General features: G+C 41.9%; 1 protein-coding gene across 1 annotated transcript; it reads right to left on the bottom strand.

Annotated features, from left to right (window-relative positions):
* Positions 1-4,325: 4,325 nt before the first annotated feature.
* LOC109467323 (probable LRR receptor-like serine/threonine-protein kinase At1g06840) lies at positions 4,326-16,525 on the bottom strand. The gene is made up of 12 exons (XM_019765268.1): positions 16,496-16,525; positions 11,557-11,767; positions 10,938-11,239; positions 10,587-10,727; positions 9,146-9,334; positions 8,885-8,973; positions 8,027-8,037; positions 7,094-7,379; positions 6,459-6,623; positions 6,212-6,365; positions 5,028-5,237; positions 4,326-4,517 (listed from the first exon to the last, which is right to left on the bottom strand). The coding sequence occupies exons 1-12, from the start codon at positions 16,523-16,525 to the stop codon at positions 4,326-4,328; spliced, it is 1,980 nt and encodes a 659-aa protein (XP_019620827.1).
* Positions 16,526-21,719: the final 5,194 nt, after the last annotated feature.

The raw sequence follows: 21,719 nt of genomic DNA, 5'->3' as shown, positions 1-21,719 counted from the left end.
GTGGTAATGTTGTGTAAATAACACAATTTATGGTGATTTTTCCTGCCATTTGACATGACCAGGCTTCCATCTCCAACACATTCTCATGCTAAACCAGCCTCTCCTTGCTATCTAATGGGCCGTCTGCCAAATATACTGTCTGGAAAAACAGAACTGACATCTTAGAAGGGCGTGCGGTAACACGGGCTAATGTTCAGGCACATCTTCTTACCACTGCGGGAGTGATAATGTTACGAATTTCTCGCACAGTTGAGTCCCGAACCACCTCATATGTTAGTTTCAACTGTTAGTTTCAGCCAAAAGAATGACAACAGAACTGACATCTTAGAAAGGCACACGGTAAGGCCACACCAATTTAGTTTCTTGGTCAACTGCAAAATGTTCAATCATCGACATATTCTGCCTGAACAGAACTTTGAAAACAGTCCTTTTCTTCTTAGTTGTTACAGTTATTCCATCTTTCAATGCAGTGGTATCATTAAAAGTTCAAAACTCTAATTGTTTAAATTTTGAACCAGCCTGGTTTGTTGACTTCATGGCTCCTGTAATTATACCATTTTGGGCCATACTAGGATGCCTCGGCCTGTTTTTATTTTTTCCCCCGCCCGCTCCATTATTTTTCTATAAAAATCCGTTAACCAAGAAATTAAATTGGTGTGGCCTAACACAGGCTAATGTTGAAGCACATCTTCATACCACTAGGGGAGTGATAATGCTACAAATTTCTCGCACAGTTGAATCCTGTAAGATTTAGAGACCACCTCATATGTTAGTTTCAACTGTTGTCATTCTTTCGGCTTATACTTGTCTCTTAGAAGCTTGTAAGAAAATCCTTCCTGATCCCTTTGACGTCAAATGACAATTGTGTTCACTTTTTTTCGAAGTCAGCAGTTTTAACGGTTGCATGGTTAACAAGGCCTTCTGAACAGTGTCGAAACTCCCCCCAACCACAGTAGGTCGGGAGCAAGGTCGGTTGTGGTTGGATAGTGTTTTTGTACGTTCTTTGTTCTACATGTGTGACCTAGCCTGGGTGCCATGATTTGTAACGGCAACCCAAAAAAAATCGCCATTACAAAACGGATGGCACCTAGGCTATGTGGGACCATCATGATGATAGGAATTGCATAGGCCTGTTTTTTCACACTATCGCTCTGTTTTTTCTCAAAATGAATCGACAACCAACAGATTAAATTGGTGTGGCCTAATAAACTATTTTAGGAGCAGACTTTCAGTCTCATATTTATGACACCTTCTACGGTCCCCTCTAAGCCCTTCTTGGAATATAACTCTATATAACGGTTTGTTGACTACATCTGACGTCCGTGTAGTAATAAAATATTCTGTGTTACAGCGGAGCGCCGGTTCTGAGCACAGGTTGGCAGTATGCTTTAGGACATTGGGACTGAGGAGAGTCACTCCACGCCAAAACTCGGGCCCTTCTACGGCCAATCTGACAACAGTAAGTAAATGTCTTGTTTGTGTTCATTGTATTAGAATCAGTTCTCCATTTAGTGTTACATGTACAGTCAAACCTGCCAAGGTGACCACCTCTTTAAGCTGGCCACCTGGCCATGGTAACAACTTTTTCTCGGCCCCAAAAATTTTCCTCATTGACACAAGCATTTGGCAACCTGTCCAAGGTGACCACCTGGCCAATGCTATCACCCTGAGTTGGGTCCGCTCAAGGCCTGATATATGCCCATGGTGACCACATCATTTTCGATCGTGTTGATTATGGATGATACAAATGTACCTAATGAGAAATCATGGAGGAACCAGTCAGACTGCTGGATAATGTTTTGTTCGACGTAAATTGTGCCATGTACCACCCTCTCCACATGTATTCACAACAGAACTGAAGATGCTTACAGCATTTGACATTAAAACATCAGATCGACTTGGAAACCATTTTTGTCTCCAAGGAGACCACCTGTCCAAGATGGCCACTTTTCTCTGTTCCCCTGGGTGGCCGGCTTGGACAGGTTTGACTGTATTATTTATATAGGAGAAAGTCCAGTCTTGCCACTCTAAAAATGCGTTTGACGCACACTGAGATTTTCTGTATTCACAGCTTTATCCCACCTCTCTGGGTATATAAGGGAAGAGACTCAGATGTTACTTAAGAGTTAAGGCCGACTCTGCATTTTGAGAACTTTAGATTACACTTTCAACTGCGGTGGCGTAATAATGTTGCCGTGTCTTCCAATGCAAAAGCAAAATTTGGCATTCCTCTAACAATGTGAACTCAACTTGCATGTATTGTGACAGAAAATTAATTCACAGCTGCTTTGCTTTTCTTCTGATATAATTCCAATTCGTACTTTGAAAACAAGTATAATTCACTCTTCGTTATAATGATCATAATACAATGTAGGAGGAAGAAAGGTAAATCCATCTCTTTGATATTTGTAGCACGGTCTGCATTTTGTTTCAATCATAGACCTTGTGATTACATCTTCATTGATGGTATGCATCGGTGTCTGTTTGGATTTAGATTGAGATAACGATATCTGCATATCCCTATTATTAAAGAGAGAGAATGTGTAATCTTCAATTGAAGCGGCCATGTTACAAATGGTTAGTAGAGAATACTAGCCAGGAAATGACAAGATCATATATTTTATATTACGCATTATTAAAGAGAGAGATTGTGTAATTTTCAATAAATAAAGACTCAGTCTTCAATTGCAGAGGCCTTGTTACAAATGGTTAGTAGCAAATGCTAGCCAGGAAATAATAATATCATATAATATATTAGGCATTATTAAAGAGAGAGATTGTGTAATTTTCAATAGATAAAGATGCTTCAGTTGCAGTGGCCTTGTAACAAATGGTTAGTAGCGAATGCTAGCCGGGGAATGCAGTTACACTGGCTAGGTCCCTAATATCCACCCACGGTTGTAATATCACATTTACCCCAGTGGTAAATACACTATTAAGACTGAAGCGCGCCTTCTAATTTTCGCCCACGGATACAAACCTAAGTCCTAATCATAATGGAAGTCGTGCCTGGGAATATTATGAAGACGTGGGCCGTGCCGTGTTTGCCGATCAATTCAAAGCTCTCTGTCGTTTTTTTCTCTTTCAAGACAGTTTTACATTCTATGGTGGTTTGCATCGTAATCTGGGTATTAAAGGGTGTATTATTCAAGCATTGATGTACGTAGATCCTGCCACTATCACTTCCAACCACCTGGAAATTACAGATTCTTGGAATCACAAAGCAAAGGAAGCGAGCGTCGGCTGGGGTTTTAGAGTTTGGCGACTGGCCACGACTGAATGACTTTTTTGTGAACTGACAGGAAGCGTGCAAATACCTACAGGTCACTGCAGATACAGTCATACAAAGGGCATGTCCGTGTTACACTCCTTTTAAACTGGGCCATGAGTCTCTAGGGTAACGCAGTCTGGGCTTTCTCGAGCTCAGCACTGTAAACTGCTATACCGCCTACCTGCTGAAAAAAAAGTGGCCGAGTGTAGCACAGAAGTTTGACTTTTATTGACAAGTTAGGAAGGAACTGAGAAGGGTGGAGAAAGCTAATCATCTGTGGTGCCCCAAACGGTCAGTGATTCAACCAAGGGATACATGTAGATGAGATTGGATATGGGATGAGACTTTAGTTAGAGACACTGGAATTGAACATGATAAATTGGATAAATCTTAGGTAATAATCATTATTCTTGATATGACTATGTGGAGTGATATGTGTACTAGCTTGCTTCCAATTTAGATTGACTATGAGTACTATGATATTATAATTATCATACAATGTCAATGTGTCATGTACATGTAGTACATTAAATTTTGTATAAAATTATGTACAAGTCTTAGAATCATCATGGTATTGTTGGTCTGTTGATAAGAAAATATTTATCATATCCAACATGCCTAGTATGATAAGTTTCAGTTACTAGTTTATAACCTGGCTTGATACTACATTTTCTCATTATATTCAAGAAACATTATCATGATACAATTCAATTAACACTTTATATACATCTTACAATTCTATTGTTAACTTTCATTTCACATTTATCTGTAGCTACACAGTAACTTTTTATTGTTCTATTATTGTCCATTAAAATTGTTCAAGACATGTGGTCTTACTGGTCTTATAAACTTCAAGGACCTTTAATTGGTTTTCAATTTTCTAGAATCCATTTCATCTCCAAGCAGATGTTAGGAGGACCTACGATTTGGTAAGATTGAAATTCTACAGCTTGAGGTTTGACCCTCTACTATGCCAGCAAAAATGGGCAGTCGAAAAAAAGGTCTCTCTCTCCCAACATCTGCTTGTAAAGTTAGGTCTTGCTTCCAGTTTCTATTAAACCTTCATAGCTGAGATCCTTCTCAGACACTCCTGTATGTTTGGTCGTTCCTTTGGATCTTTCTTGAGACAGTCATGGATCAGCCTGGTCCACTCAGGGATGGGGGGGACTGTACCTCGCCACTGCGGCATTCGGATGTCTTTACCTTCCTTCAAGTCTGTCTTCATCTGTTTGTCGTAAGCAACATCCTCAGGCTGACAGAACAAAAAGGAGCACCCATAAGGTTATACATGTCTGACGTATTAACCTGGCAGTTCTTTCATTTTGGATGATCATTTATCACTGATCATGACTACGTACTGTATCTCATGAGTAGACGAAATCAATTCTGGGTACAGTTACTGAGCCAGGCTTAGAGACCACAAAAGTCGTGTTGTACATTTGCAAGTAGCATTATTAACAAAGAGTTTTAGACAAAATACGTACATTATAAATTTTGTTAGTATTCAATCACTACAGCTCATTATTGTCCTCTGGATACTGGTAGCTATACAGTTACATGTATAATGCCAAAAAGACTGTTATGGTGACTGCAACCATTAGTAATATTGTGATTGAAAGCTACATGTTACAAAAAATAGTGAAGACATGTACCAAAAGGTCTTATAGCTTTTAAAAGCAGTGTATTTTTTTATTGTATCTTTAAGTTACTTTAACGGCAACCTGAAAGAAAGTGAGGAATCAACACTCTGACTGACCTCAGTGTCAAGCTGATACCGGGTTTTCCCGTACCACATCTCCCACAGGAGGATGCCCAGGCTGTAGATGTCTGCACTCTTGTTGTACATCTGTTCCGCTAACACTTCAGGTGCAACGTAGAGGGGTGTTCCAGTTATTGTGCCTGTGACTTTTACCTCTGCCTTGCTCTGTCCAACATCAGCAAGCTTCACAACATCATCATGAGTTACCTTTATGCACAGACACAATGAAATGTATATTATGACTGAGGAAATTGTACACTCAGTTGAATGATGACATGGACAAAGTGTTGGTTGCTCTGAAAACAGATTGAAAAGAACACTGCAAGCTTCGGTATGTAGGTTTTTCCAGCTTCAATCAAAGTTTCTTCTGTCATTTATGCTCATCTGGCATAATTTGATAAATTTATAACAGTTACTCTGTTTTACATGCACAGACACACCAATTGCTGTAAAACTAGTTTGTCATATAATAGAACAATATTCCGTGGAATAATGGAATGAAGGAACAGAAAAACAGAATGGAACTGGAAAACCCCGACTGATGAATGCCATGATCTACATCATACCCGGGCCGCGATTGCGTTCAATATACGGGTGCGGATGTTTCAGACTGGGCCGTGCAAATATGGTCCGGGCTTCCAAATGTTCCATAGAACGATTCAAATGGCGTTTCACCCTAACGCGTGCACTGCTTTCGAAAATTCAAATACAAAATTTGAACGTTGGAATTGATGTTGTTACATTTTAGGGTTTATAGGGACACCAACTTTTGGCTCGTTTTGCATTGAAAGGCGCATTTTCTCGGGTGGGTATGACATGAAATAAAATACAACACGGTGTATTCCGCATCACCCAGGTCCTGGCCCTCCTGCGAGTTGGATCGTGTTTGGGCCAATACTCGGGTGAAACGGAACAGTGTGTTGTATTCTCTAGTATGTGTACTAGTATATGGCACACATGCACAGAGTTTTCATATTTCTCTCCTCAATGAGGGCAAGGAAATATAAAATTCAATATCCTCACTCCATTTCTTTGAATTATAAAATTCAATATCCTCACTCCATTTCTCTAACCAGGTGCTTTCCTATAAATTAGATATGACTGATAAAAAGGTTTGTTATGATATGGAATACCTTCTTTGTTACTTTCAAATACCAACTGATTTAATTTGAGGAACATACAAGAATGTTGATGAGTTTGAGGTCCCTGTGCATGTAGCCTGCATCATGGATGATCTTCAGCCCCTCACACAGCTGCACTGCCAGGTTCTGGGTGTAGCTGAAGGCTGCTGCCTGCTTCTCTGGGTCAGAGCCCCACCATGCTGGGTTATGGTCCCTGTGAAAAACATATTAATTGGTCAATGTCGGTCCATTACCAATAACACTATTTTCTTGACCTTATAAAAAGAAAATGTAAAGCAGTTCTCACCTTTGGCCAATGATCCTGTCCGCCAGTGTTCCCTCACACAGCTCAGTGACCAGCCCCAGTTTCAGTCCTCGTGGCACCCTTTTGCAGGCAGTGCCGTAGTACTCCACAATGTGTTGATTGTGGATCCGTTGATCCGATGAAGTGTCCATAGGTTCCTTCAGCTTCCTGTATTTATGTCAGTCAAGCAAATCATATCAGAAATGACATGTGATACATCATGATTGTAAATGATTTGTAACATGTCATTTGGGTATATACTAACACATCGTTGGTAATGTACCTAGCTGTTGCCACGCTGCGTGCCTGCGAAGCTGATGTGTTACGCCGAAGGACTCAGTTATACTGGCTTCAGAAACAGATACCCTTGGCATCTGTTTTCTGAGTGTGGCTTGTTACCAGTCTGCACCAATTGATCATGCTCACCATACAGTTGCCCTTTGATTACTAACTTTACCATGATTGACTCTCTGACTTGCTCTCCCTAATTATCTCACCCTAATTATACCACCTTGTGATACATCTTATCACTCATCCTGATCCCCTGCTGTATTGAATTCATTCATCCTAATTTTGTTACCCATAAACTTAGTCATACATGTAGGTTGATGTGTCTGCTGTTGATGGAGTTGCCTTACCTTAAGTTGTCTTCCTCTGTCAGGAAGTTCCTCAGGATGGCATTTTCTTTTGTCAGTGGTAGTGGGATCACGTCATAGGGGTAGACTCCAATCTTCAATGCAGCTTGAGTCATTGTTCCCTTATACAAGACTTGGACCTTGAAGACCTCACCAAAAGCTCCACCTCCCAGCCTGTTTCTTGTGTTTGTCCACCCTTGAATATTGTCTAGCTCATACTCATACTTCCTTAGGTGAGTCAGATAGAACAATGCGAGTTGGTCGCGGAAGTCAGATGTTTGTTGACACACTGCAGAATATGCTGCCACAATCTTATCAAGATCCCTTGTGTCATTGAACATGTCCTCTATTGTCTCATTCACACATGTCTTCATCTTTTCTACGTCACTCTTGAATGTTTCCAAGACATCATGATGTGGCTGCAGTTGCTTTTCAGCAATCTCACTCAGCAGATCACCTGAAGACAGCACTTCCTTCATAATGTCCACCAAGGGTGTGTTCATGGGTGCTTCTTCAAAGTGGTTCTCAAGCCCAGGTGCTGTTATAGGTAACTTTGGATCATATTCATTCAAGAGAAATGTTGAATGAGTTAAGCTCATGTAGCCGTGTATAGCTTTCTTCATCCATTCTTGCTGCTCGTACTTCACATCGTGAACTTCCATGTCAGCAGGTGTTGGAACATTGAAAGCGAGCATCATTGCATCTCTTTGTGTACTCCTGAGCATTGCAAGTGTCTTGGACATGAGCTTCTGATATTCTCCATTCAAGGAGGCGATGTGGTCATGATATGATGATGAGCATCTGCAGTTACTGTGGATATGACGGACTACACAGTCACAAAGAGTTTTCAGACTAGATAGAGCTGTGTTGTCGGACTGAGTTTTCTTCTTCTGTTTCAACTCAGCAAGTGACTTGTCCTCCTCCAGAATATGCCACAGGTGTCCAGCCTTTACTACCTCTTGTAGGGAAGCAAGCGTTTCTACCCTGCTGTTCCTAACCATAATTTCTAATTCATCAATGTTCTTGCCTGTTTGTTCTTCCAGTGGTTGTATGGAGCTGGATCTGTAGTTTATCCTCAGTTCGATGTGGTTTAAAGCCTTGTTCAAAAGTGAACTCAGCTGACTGCAAAATATTTTGAAAAGGTCAGTTAATAGGTCAAAGACTCAGCCATTCCTCTGTGAAAATTTAGGCGTTCCGGACGGTCCGGATGCCCATCCGGGATGGCATAAAGTCGGGGACGGGGACCCGTCCAGGGTAGTCTTCAATGTGGCCCATGGGCGCCTCAAAAAAACTGGCCTGGACGGCCTGGGATGGTCTGGACGGCCCGGACCCCGTCCAAATTGGCCACTTGGACGCCCAGGATGGCGTCGTGGGCGGGTTTGGATGGGCTCTGGGACGGGCCTGGGCGGGCTCTGGGACGGGCGTGGGCGGGCTCTGGGACGGTACGGGTGGCCTCCAGGATGGGCCTGGGCGGGCTCTGGGACGGGCGTGGGCGGGCTCTGGGATGGTACGGATGGCCTCCGGGACGGGACTGGGCGGGCTCTGGGACGGGCGTGGGTGCTTTTTCGGGCGGGTTTTACGACAGCCCAAATGGGCTCTGGACGGCGTCCCATCACGGATGGCTTAGATTATAAACATTCTGGTATACTGATACGCTCATTTTTTGCGTGTGGTCTGGTCACAGGCGGCTGATTATGTTTTTATGATACGCACAATCACTGAAAAAGTTTTATACAAAACAGGATATCAACTCTATATAATCCTCAAATGCAGTACCTGTAGTATCCCATGGACTTCATGTTAAGAATTTGAGCCAGCAGTGTGTCAATGCCATCCAGTGCTTTGGTGAACTCCCCTGATAGAATGCCTGCAAGTTGGCCAGCCTAGAACAATATACATTGTATAAGTCACCAGTACTATAATTGTGTATAAAAGCGCTTTAAATTCATAATCTTTTTATTCAATGACATGCCAATTTCAAGGGAAAAAAACCAAATTGACAACATTTTATAGGTACAAAATGTACATTATAAGGCTCACCTGTATTGTGGACACAAAGAACATCTGTGACTCCTTCAGACCAGGCCACTTCTGTGACAGCTTCCTGAAGGTGTCTCTCTTCACTTCCTCTTGTTCTCTTGTACTCACAAGGTCCCACTTGTTGCAGATGAAGATGGCTGATTTGGGGTCAAAATTCTCTTTCTCTGTGTTGTTGTCTGCACACAGCTTTAAAATTTGTACCAGCTGGGAAAAATAAAATCAACTAGACTAAGTATGTATTTATCATATGGTCAGTGACGTCAAACCAAGACAGAAGGTATACGTTGATTGGAGAAGATTCTTACCTTTTTATATATTTTTATTATGACCTTTTTATTTCCCGCTACCCCTACCTCTGCCACAAGTCGCAGCCTCAAAGGACAGGGGGAGGGGTACTTCTTTGAGAAATGTGTCAAAGTCCCTCCCCCGCGTGCCCCTATTTCCCACCAATGGATACTGCCTGGCCAATTTGATACTGTACACAACAGTAACAGTCTTTTTGCCACCCTAGGATAGATTAAGGCCGACTGACGACAGTATATGATATATCGCACGACAATCGTTGTGGGCGACGGCTGGTTTTAGACACATGACCAGGGAGTGTGGCGGACATCCGCAACGCAGGATGGCACGCCGCGCACCAATTCAAAATGGAGAGAGAACCCCTTTTTTCAGCATGCTGCAGCAGATTGTTTTTATTCTGCTTTGAACTCATTGTCCTGTGGATGAGACGCCAAGTTTGTGCCCAACAAAGAAGGGGTATGAGGCACATATACCGAGCGGGGAAATACTCTTGGTTTGAACCCAGCGTTCAGTGCTGCCGTCGGCCTGGCTATATATTGCTGGGAAATGTGGTCCGGCGGATCGGTTCGTACCGGAGAAGTAGCGATTGGTGGCAGGGGATTGTACTTACGTATGACAATATAAAGTCTTTGGTTTGACGACATTTAATGATACAGGCGATGTGCTTGGACATGAAATAACGCAGGCTTATTTGCATAAGGCCAATGACCCCCCACTTCCTTTGCCGGCGACAGTTCACTTTATTTAGACGGTGGAAAATCCTCCTCGGACCCCCTGTTGAGGGATCGCACGATAGGGTCCAAGGTGGTAGTAATGACGGTCCGAGGATTACCGTCGTGCGACTACATGTATTTTGATCGTCTTTAGATGGTGGTAAAATACTGTCACCGGTGACATCTTGACGATAAACATTCGTACGACTATTCAACCATTGTCAGTCTAAAGTCGGCCTAAGAATAGGGCGCACATTTAGTGTGGAGAACCCTGAAGCTATTTTAGAACGCAGTCTGACAGATCTAGACCAATTGTGGGCAGCTCCGGATCTGCAATTGGTTGAGGAAAGAGCAGTTCATAATTTAATCGAAGTTACTTGATGTGTACTTTCAATCAAAGACTCAGAAGTAACATAAACTTGTCTTGAATAAGGCCTCACCTTGTCATTTTGTACTCCTCCAGCCCTGGAGCTGTCCAAGATGTAGATGAAGGCAAGACACTTTGGAAGATAGTCCGCTACCATCTTATCCATCACTTCGTTCTCCCCTACCCCTGGGCTGTCTACAAGTACACTTCCTCCCTTTTAAAGGAATAAATTAAAGCATGTGTTCAATTTCATTTTTGCAAAGTATAACACTGGGAAATGTCACCTCAAACTTGGAACCTTAAAACCCTTTCGGCACTTTTTACCGCGCACTACCACAAACCCGGTCACAGAAGAACTAGGGTGTGCAGACCATTAGGTAAAAAGAATTTTTATTGTTGAACTTTTTATCTGGTCAATTCTTACTTTGAGAAGATCGATAGGCAGAAAGATCTCAACCCGCTCAGCTGGAGGAAGGTCGTCTCTACTGGCACCTTCAAGGTGTATGTAGCTTTCCAGCTCCTTCTGACGCCGCTTTGTGCCATCCAGTGGGATGGTTATTTGCCTTTGTTCTTGATCTGTGGGCTGTCGCAGATGGACCACTGCTCGCTTGGTCTTTCCATACTTCACCTCACAGATGGTGGAGGTGCTGCTCAGGAGAGCCACAGGCAGGAATTCACTTCCCAACAGCAGGTTCAGGAAGGTGCTCTTTCCTGAGGATGTTTCTCCTGAATATGAAGAGTGCTCAGTGTCAGATATTAGAAAAATCTTTCATTCATCATGGGTTTGATGCCTTGCATTCTCAGCTAGACATTGTGTCCCTGGGAAAGGCACTTTACACAACTTTCTTCAATAACAAAGAATGTCAGAGGTGATTAAAAGGATAAGCACCACTATATAATTCAAGCTTACTAATTGTCTTCATATGTCAGCATTAGCATGGGTACCATTCGAATAATTTTTTTCTCTCCGCAACGCTCGAAAACCCTTTTTCGAGTGTTGCGCAGCAAAAATGTGAATGGTACCCAGGCTATGTCAACCTCACCTGCTACAAAAATTGGGCATTCTTTCTTCTGTAGCTGATCCTTTACATCTTGTATGATTTCCTCGGCCTCACAGCCAAGCCATTGTTTCAGCCTTGCCTTGATACTTTTGTCCAGACTGGGAAGGTAGTCAGCGATACTGTTGCATAGCTCAGTTAGGCGAACTCGAGTTTGCCTGTAGGCCTCAGATGCTTCTCTCAGTTTTTCAGAATACTAAGTTGTGAACAAGGTCATGTCGAAGTTGCTTAATTTTGTTTTCAATTATTTCAAATTGTGAGAATTCATTGCATACGATACAATTATCCTCAAGCTGGTATCTTCAGTGTAAATGACTTTATATACAAATGTATTTTTTTAGTATAATCTGTTTCAATAACAAAAAAGACCTATTTGATACATGTAAGCTCCCCAGTCCTTACATCCTGTCCGCAAATACAAGAGAGAGAGGATTTGCGGAGAGGATGTAGGACTCGGGAGCTATTATTAAGAGCAAATGTCTGTAAGGATCAAACAATGGTGGCAGGGGTCAAAAAATCGATTCGGCTCAAATTTTGCACAGTGATAGTACTTGGCCCACAACCCCTCAAAATAGCTTTCTTTCTGCTCCACACCGATCGTTGCCATGGTAACGGGCCAAACATGTTTTGGGGCCATTTTCCCTGATTTGGGCATGTCAAAAACATGAAAATTACCAAAGTTTAGGACGCGATTACAAACAAATGCTTGAATATATCGGAAAGACAAAAACTGTGCTGAAATAACCAACTTATCTGCTTTTCTAAGATAGCTTTAAACTTTTCCAGAGGTCCGTTTAAAGGGCCTGGGCATCCCTAAGACAATACAGTGTTTTTGGCTTGTGAAATATCCCTATTTCTGCCCATTTCTGAAGCGCCGTAACTCCAAAGATGGTGATTTTTTTTCTTTCATATTGAAGTCACAGATACATAATCATAGGTGCTATAAAATGCATGTTTGCAAAGTTTGGCCAATTGTTTGGTTCTCACGTGGTTGTCCTCTGAAGTAGGTCATATTTTACATTTCAAGAAAAATACCAAATTTTGTCATATTTAAGATGCAATATATGCAATATGAAAGCAGAAATCTGATAATGCTTTGAGCAATATGTAACCCTATTAATTGTCTATCAAATGCATGCTTGTGGAGGTTGGAGTCTTGTTTTGTTGCTGTGTACTTGTCCCTGAAAGTAGGCCATATTTTGGACATGTGGTAGAATTAACATTTTCGGCTGTCTTCCAGGCTCTATAACTGACAAAGTGGAGTTTTATTGGAACTCAATATTTGTAGGGTATTACATACATGTATTGGGTATGGAACGAATTCTTGTTGAGGTTGGAGTCTTGTTTCGTTGCTGTGTACTTGTCTCTGAAAGTAGGCCATATTTTGGACATGTGCTAAAATTAAGATTTTTGTCTATCTTTGAAGCTCTATAACTGACAAAGCAGGATGTTGTTTTCCTTCATTCTTCGTCGGGTAGTAGATACATGTATTGTGTATCAAATGAATGCTTGTGGAGGTTGGCATTTTGTTTCGATGCTGTGTACTTGTCCCTGAAAGTAGGCCATATTTTGGACATGTGCTGAAATTCTCGTTTTTGGCTAACGTTAAAGCTCTATAACTGGCAAAGTAGGATTTTATTTCAATTCAATCTTTGTAGGGTAGTACATACATGTATTGTGTATCAAATGCATGCTTGTGGAGGTTGGAGTCTTGTTTTGTTGCTGTGTACTTGTCCCTGAAAGTAGGTCATTTTTGGACATTACAGAAATTAGCATAATATACGGCTGTGTTTGAAGCTATAGAAATGACGATGTAGGATTTTATTTCAATTCAATCTTTTAAGGGAAGTACATATATTCATTTTGTATCAAATGAACTTATGGAGGTTTGGGTCTTGTGTCATTATTGTGTACTTGCCCCTAAAAGTAGGCCATATTTAAGCACATACCGGTCTGCGCTTGAAGCCCTATAAACGCCAAGGTAGGATGTTATTTGAATTCAATTTTCTAGCAGAATTACTTTATCTATTGTGTATGAATTGAAGGTCTATAGAAGGTGGGTTCTTGCTTAGTTGCTCTGTACTTGTCCCCTAAAGTAAGCCATAATTAGGACATATTCTATTGTTTCCTTGTAGCTGTCCCCGAAATTAGGAAATATTGCTCACGTTTCTATAGATTATATAATTAATATATAGTTCTGTGTCGTTTGAACATTTGAAAAAAAATCCCTTTTATTCAAAAACAAATCATTGTTTTAAATTGTTTGACATTTTTATAAAGATTCAAGAATGTGAGCAACCACACTAGGGAGATTTGTGTTGAAAATAATAAAACACCGAAGACACATGATTTGGTTTTTCAAATTTTGAATCAAAGAGAATTTTTTTTCAAATGTTCAAACGACACAGAACTATATATATAATATATAGAAACGTGAGCAATATTTCCTAATTTCAGGGAAAGCTACAAAGATACAATAGAATATGTCCTAATTATGGCTTACTTTAGGGGACAAGTACAGCGCAACTAAGCAAGAACCCACCTTCTATAGGCCTTCATTTCGTACACAATAGATAAAGTTACTTCTGCTAGAAAATTGAATTCAAATAACATCCTACCTTGGCGTTTATAGGGCTTCAAGCGCAGACCGGTATGTGCTTAAATATGGCCTACTTTTAGGGACAAGTACACAATAATGACACAAGACCCAAACCTCCATAAGTTCATTTGATACAAAATGAATATATGTACTTCCCTTAAAAAAACTGAATTGAAATAAAATCCTACTTTGTCATTTCTATAGCTTCAAACACAGCCGTATATTATGCTAATTTCTGTAATGTCCAAAAATGACCTACTTTCAGGGACAAGTACACAGCAACAAAACAAGACTCCAACCTCCACAAGCATGAATTTGATACACAATACATGTATGTACTACCCTACGAAGATTGAATTGAAATAAAATCCTACTTTGCCAGTTATAGAGCTTTAAAGTTAGCCAAAAACGAGAATTTCAGCACATGTCCAAAATATGGCCTACTTTCAGGGACAAGTACACAGCATCGAAACAAAATGCCAACCTCCACAAGCATTCATTTGATACACAATACATGTATCTACTACCCTACAAAGATTGAAGGAAAACAACATCCTGCTTTGTCAGTTATAGAGCTTCAAAGATTGACCAAAATCTTAATTTTAGCACATGTCCAATATATGGCCTACTTTTAGAGACAAGTACACAGCAACGAAACAAGACTCCAACCTCAACAAGAATTCATTCCATACCCAATACATGTATGTAATACCCTACAAATATTGAGTTCCAATAAAACTCCACTTTGTCAGTTATAGAGCCTGGAAGACAGCCGAAAATGTTAATTCTACCACATGTCCAAAATATGACCTACTTTCAGGGACAAGTACACAGCAACAAAACAAGACTCCAACCTCCACAAGCATGCATTTGATAGACAATCAATAGGGTTACATATTGCTCAAAGCGTTATCAGATTTCTGCTTTCATATTGTATATATTGCATCTTAAATATGACAAAATTTGGTATTTTTCTTGAAATGTAAAATATGACCTACTTCAGAGGACAACCACGTGAGAACCAAACAATTGGCCAAACTTTGCAAACATGCATTTTATAGCACATATGATTATGTATCTGTGACTTTAATATGAAAGAAAAAAAAATCACCATCTTTGGAGTTATGGCGCTTCAAAAATGGGCAGAAATAGGGATATTTCACAAGCCAAAAACACTGTATTGTCTTAGGGGTGCCCAGACCCTTAAAACGGACCTCTGGAAAAGTTTAAAGCTATTTTAGAAAAGCAGATAAGTTGGTCATTTCAGCACAGTTTTTGTCTTTCCGATATATTCAAGCATTTGTTTGTAATCGCGTCCTAAACTTTGGCAATTTTCATGTTTTTGACATGCCCAAATCAGGGAAAATGGCCCCAAAACAAGTTTGGCCCGTTACCATGGCAACGATCGGTGTGGAGCAGAAAGAAAGCTATTTTGAGGGGTTGTGGGTCAAGTACTATCACTGTGCAAAAGTTGAGCCAAATCGATTTTTTGACCCCTGCCACCATTGTTTGATCCTTACAGACATTTGCTCTTAAGGTCTGGTAACCTGGCTACAAGAAAGTTAAACCAAATGCACTCAAGTTTGTCAAGATTTAATTCAAGAGTAGGGACAACATGGCATCCTTTTTGACATGACAATACAAAACTAAAATAAAATCACAGCATTTTTACAATGTATGCTATGCTAGAATGCTATGTATGATTCACTGATTGAATTATCTTACCTTGAATGCAAATTAACAAAGAAGTTAAATACTAATTAAAAATAAATTAATAACTCAGTCAACTACACATACTAGAAACATACAAGAAAATATTATGAAGCAAGTTTAAACTGCAATTTCCAACAGAATAAATTGGACTCACCCAAATTTTTGACTGTATGAGTCTTTGTCAAGGAATGAGCAATCCACCGCTTCCGTGACATCACGCAGATAACACATCTTCAGTCTCACTGGACAAAGTAATAATCTTGGACTCTGAGAACAAGACTTCTTTGCACAAGGGATTAAAGAGGCCATCTACATCAGGGCATTACAGCCTTCCCTCAACAGAGACGGGGGGGGGGGCACAGACTTTCTGCAACCTATGATCAACTGCTCACAGAGTCACGTGTGTTATCTGTGTGATGTCACGGAAGCGGTGGATTGTTCATTCCTTGACAGTCAAAAATTTGGGTGAGTCCGATTTGTTGTGTTGGAAATTGCAGTTTAAACGTGCTTCATAGTGATTTCTACCAAGTTGACACAGATGAACTTTCAAGATACAAGAAAATATTTGAGACATACCTGTCCTGGTAGTTTGAATGTTAAACCGGCTCTTACTTTGTCACGAATGATGCCATCGAGGCGCATCTTTGCATCTCTCATAGTTCTTAACTCTTTAGTGCTTTTCCCTAGTAGTGTAAGTGTGCTTAATATTTCCAACATAGTCATCTGATCTATCATTTTTTGTAGATCTCTTGGGAGTGCCCAGGACCTTGGGCGGACAGCAGCCATTATAAGTTGGGCTTCTGAAAAAGAGATACATGTATTTTAAAATTTTACATAATATTTATACCTGAGAGGAATACAATGTCATGTTGAAGACCTTACGAAATAAAGGCTGGACTTCATGTTCCAACACTATATTGGGACTTACAACCTAAAACAGTAGCTTAGAATGGTCTTACTTCTAGAACGTGAAATAAGACTCGACTGTAGTAGCGGGTCATACATGTACATGTATGTGGGAGATAACTTGTAGTGAAAGCTTGGATGTTGAGCCCTGATCACAGTAAGCTATTCTCATTCACTCCTCAAAGAAGTGAATGTTTTAAGGGGTCATTTGAAATTGAACTGTTTGCACAGTCTGGGTCCAAACCTTGCTATTACATGTACATTACATGACTTGTACATAGTAACAAGCCTGACTGTATACTGTTACAGTCCATATTTTCCCAGAACAAAATATTTTCCGAGAACATTATGTATGACTGTGTGCGCTGTATTTCTTTGCACAACAAACACCATTTGGTTCTCAGCTCTCAGCTCAGTCCTCTTGCACGATGTGCGTCGAGCCTACTAGGCGGGCCACCTCCCTCCATCTCGATCTGTCCTGGGCTACCCCCTGCGCTTCTTCAGGGGTGATGTTGACCAGGGCCAGGTCCTTGGCCAGGACGTCTGTCCAGCGGGTGCGGGGGGCCCCCCGAGGTCTCTTCCACCCAGCAGACTGGGGGCTGAAGTTCAGGATAGCCCATGTAGGGTGGTCGGGTGGGAGTCGTAGGACATGTCCGTACCAGCGGACTCGGCGCATCGCTGCCACACGGGAAGCAGGAGGCTGCTGGGTCCTTTGCCTGAGCTCGGTGCCAGGCAGGTGGTCAAACCAGCGTACTCCCAGAATCCTCCTGAGACATCTGCTGTCGAAGCCGTCGAGTCTAGCTGCCAGAGTGTTGCTGAGTGGCCAGGTCTCAGCTCCGTACAGCAGGATTGAGACCACCGCGGCATTGTAGACACGTAGCTTTGTGCCTAGCGAGATGTGTCTGTGCTTCCAGAGCGGTCTCCAGAGCGCCTGCATGGCCGCTGCTGCTAGTCCACGCCGCCGGTCAATCTCGGGTTTCAGATCACCTGTCCTGGAGACTGTGGACCCGAGGTAGTTGAAGGTGGACACGAAGTTTACCGTGATGTTGTTGAAGCTGAACGGTGCAGGGTCAGGGCCATCCCCTATGTGCATCAGCTCAGTTTTGGACCAGTTGATACTAAGGCCAAGCTTCGAGGCTTCTGCATCAAAAACTGCCAGGGCATCCCTGAGTCTTTGGGGAGTGTCGGCCAGCAGGGTCGTATCGTCGGCGTACTCCAGATCTGCAAGACTGTATCCGCCAAAAGAGACTCCAGGGACGCACTCGGAGACCTTAGACATAAGGTAGTCCACAACACAGTTGAAAAGGTCGGGGGCAGCAACACAGCCCTGACGGACTCCGCTGTTGATCTGGAACCACTCTGAGTTCTTGTCGTTCACACGGACGCAGCTTTCTGCATCGCTGTATAGCAGCTGAAAGAGGGCGATGATCTTTGGAGAGACACCGATGGTAGTCAGTATCTTCCACAGGGAAGCATGGTCCACCGTGTCAAAGGCAGCACGCAGGTCGACGAAGGCAATGTACAGATGTCTGTCCTTCCTATACTCGCGGGCCTTTTCAATGACTAGACGGAGGGCTGAGATGTGATCGATCGTGGATCTGTTGGGCATGAAGCCGGCCTGCTGTGGGCGTCTGCTGCTCCGGATGAGAGAGATTGCTCTAGCCAAGAGGATGCGGGTGAAAAGCTTGCCGGGGATGGAGAGGAGAGTAATACCTCTGTGGTTACTACAAACCAGCTGATCACCTTTCCTCTTCCAGAATGGTAGAATAATCCCTCTTCTCCAGTCCTCAGGAAGTCTCTCCTGGATCCACACATGGTTGATGATTTCGGTTAGGCACTTGACGATATGGTCTCCTCCGGCCTTCAGCATCTCTGCTGTGATCTTACAAATGCCGGGGGCTTTCCCATTCTTCAGCTTCCTTAGTGCGGTCCTAACCTCGTCTGGGGTGACAGGCGGGGTTGGAGAGTCCGTGTTGGAGTCGTCAGCAGCATCAGCAGCATCCTTGAGGTCAGGGTCCTCAGGGACAGGAGGATGGTTTAAGAGCTGGCTAAAATGTTCTCTCCAGCGGGTGATGCAGTCTTCCTCGCTGGACAGGATGTTGCCTGCCGTGTCCTTTATGAGGGAACTGCGTCTTTGAGGGCCGGCCTTCGCTCGGCGCAAGATACTGTACACCTGATGTTGGTCGTCGCGTTGCGCGGCTTCCTCCAGGCTTGTAGCTTGATCTGCCCAGAAGGTTTCTCGGTCTCGACGGATTGCTGAGTTCCGCTCTCTGTTGAGACGTCGGTACTCAGTCATGTCCCCACGGAGGCGTGCGGCTCTCCTGCAGTCAATGATGTGGAGAGTCTCGTGCGAGATCCACGGCTTTTTAGGGGCTGGTCTACTCCTTCCTACAGTTTCCTCTGCAGCCTTGAGAACTTCAGTTTTGAAGTTCTGCCAATCCGCTGTTTCGTCCTGCGTTAGGGCGTTGAATCTGTTGGAGATGGAGCACATGAACTTCTCTTGTATCAGAGGGTCCAGGAGCTGTGAGGAGTCTATTCGGCGTTCCTTCTTGGCAGTGGGATCTGCCTTCAGCTTCATTCTCACATGGGCCACCAGAAGTCTGTGGTCTGTAGAACCATTTGGTTCTACATACTTAAAATAATTATAGTCTCCCAATTGTCGTGTAGTACCAATTATGTACACACGTCTATCAGACAGCAAAAATACACGTCCTGTTTCCCAGCAGTCACTGACAGCAACTGTTAACAGCACTGAGGACTGGTGGCAACTTAAACAGCTTTGACTTAACAGTTACAGAAAATTTTAAAGTGCCTGTAAGGTTTATTATTGGCTGCGCTTTGATGCACTCAGAGACAGTGAGTCTGATCATAACTGCACAGTAACATTGAAAGTTACTGTTGCTGTAGATCTCTGATTTTTAAGTAGAAAAGGACAAATTACATATTAATTAAAACTAGAAGACAACAAGTGTGTTTGAAAGAAGCTGGCATTTTGGCTGGAGTGTGGTAAGGAAATTGAGATTAGTGAAATTATAATAGAATGGAAAGGAAAGAAAGGAATGAATGAATGAGGAAATGAATGAACAAATGAATAATCACTGGATATAAATTATTTTCATTTCAAGTGCACAACTGAAAAGAATAAATTTGTTAGGAACCAGTCAGAGCAATTACTATTACATAATTAATACATGTAACTATGTAATTTGTCCTTTCCTGGGAAAGGGAAATTGTCTTTCCTGCACAAAGCATGTCGGGAGAACCAAACTATCCAGGGGACGAATGAGTTTTGATGCAGGCAAAAGAAGCCCAAACTCTACTCTGAACAATGTAGTATGGGAGACTTAGTAACACAGTCACCATCATTGCCCCCACCAAATGAGATACATTCTCAAGCTCAGTTTTTCATGATGTAAAGTTAATAACTCTGAACTCAAGACAAAATTTCACCTCCGAAATATCCCCGGCCAGATACAAATGTAAATGAAAATTCTCACCAGTCCAAGTGTAATAATTTACAATTACAGCCGTGTGCCCAAATGTTACCACAATATGGCATACCTGCACACACAACAAAATGATGTAAAGGCAATGGATAGTATGATCATAATTTTGCACATCCTCACAGCTTTAACTGATACTCTCCAAGCAGAGTTTGAGGGTTGGGCTTAATATTGGTGTGTTTTAATGCTATCAGGCTTTCAGGCAGATTTATTTCAAACACAGTGTATTTCTCTGCATCCACACAAAAAATCAATATTTTACCAAATTTGTAGTCCGGGACCCCACAATTATCCTTAATGTACTCAAAGTCCACACTTGTGGAGGCAGTTCAAACATCAGGCAAAAATTCTGTTATGTAATAATTGTGATAATCCTGCTGAGGCCCAGGATAAAGGCCATTTTCAAGTGTTTACCTAACGTCTGCCTGATAGTACATTCAATTTGGTAAACTATGCAGAATGATGTAAGTTTGCCATACTCACCCGTGCTGGTATGCAGACAAGAGTATGATCAGTTCTACTATACTATGCCATAGTCCAGTAGAACTTGTCTGCATACCAGCAGTGGTGTGGAAACTGTTTGGAAACCATTGTCTTTATAATTATCTATCATTAGCAAATCAGTAAGGTATGATGGACCACTGTGTCTAACTAATGTACATGACCTAAGTGCAGGCTAGGTGTAAGTTACACATCACATTCAAAACTGGGGGAGGTACAAGCAAAGAAACAAGCTAAAGTTGAGAATCTTGATAATTGTCCTTTAAGTCGTATCAGTGAAAAAAAAGTAAGGCCCCTGATTCCTTATCATTGACAAATAATCATTTAGACTAAAGAAAAAGTTTAATGCCCCACAGAATGCTTCTAGCTTCATTTGAAAAACTTAAAACTTAGCTTTCCAATACAGTGGCCAGATTGAAGTTAGATCTGGAAAAGCAAGGAAAGTGCTGAACATCGATCTCGAAGTTGAAAATGCCTGTAAGCAAACATTACAAAAGAGGGCACATCTAGTGTTAACATTAAAAGAGTATACTGTATAGCAACATTCTTTCCACGTCAAAAGTGTTTAAAGGAAATATGTACAATTATGTAACAACTCACCTGAGGTGCAGCTAAGTGTACTTTCTTTTGGTAACAGTTGACATCCAAGGAAAATTCTAGAGGGTTGTTGGGTCTGAACGTGACTTGGGAAGGGCGTGCTCCAAATGCTGCTGTTTACTGGCTCCTGAAAAACAACTGAGCAAAGTTTACCAACGCCTTGGACCTTTGGTCATCTTGTGACTGTTTGATGTTGACTTGAGCAAAGAGAAAAATGCAGACACAGCTGACACTTCTCAGCTTCTTATCACAAACACGGATGAACAAAGTGAAGGGGTCACATTTATTAGTTAGCTGTACCAAGGTCTAAGGGTGTACCTAGACACTAA

This window comes from Branchiostoma belcheri, unplaced genomic scaffold (assembly GCF_001625305.1).
Source record: "Branchiostoma belcheri isolate BF01 breed outbred unplaced genomic scaffold, Haploidv18h27 scaffold18, whole genome shotgun sequence".
Lineage (NCBI taxonomy): Eukaryota > Metazoa > Chordata > Leptocardii > Amphioxiformes > Branchiostomatidae > Branchiostoma > Branchiostoma belcheri.
Note: the sequence above shows the minus strand (reverse complement) of the source record. Positions and strands in the feature narration are given on the sequence as shown.

Bases quoted from the DNA above. Each gene is read 5' to 3' on its own strand.
- LOC109467323 (XM_019765268.1), bottom strand. From the start codon at position 16,525: ATGCGCCTCGATGGCATCATTCGTGACAAA. The intron at 6,624-7,093 runs GTAAGGCAACTC...ACATAAATACAG, and splicing joins ACAGAGGAAGACAACTTAAG to GAAGCTGAAGGAACCTATGG. The intron at 4,518-5,027 runs GTCAGTCAGAGT...TGTCAGCCTGAG, and splicing joins GGTATCAGCTTGACACTGAG to GATGTTGCTTACGACAAACA.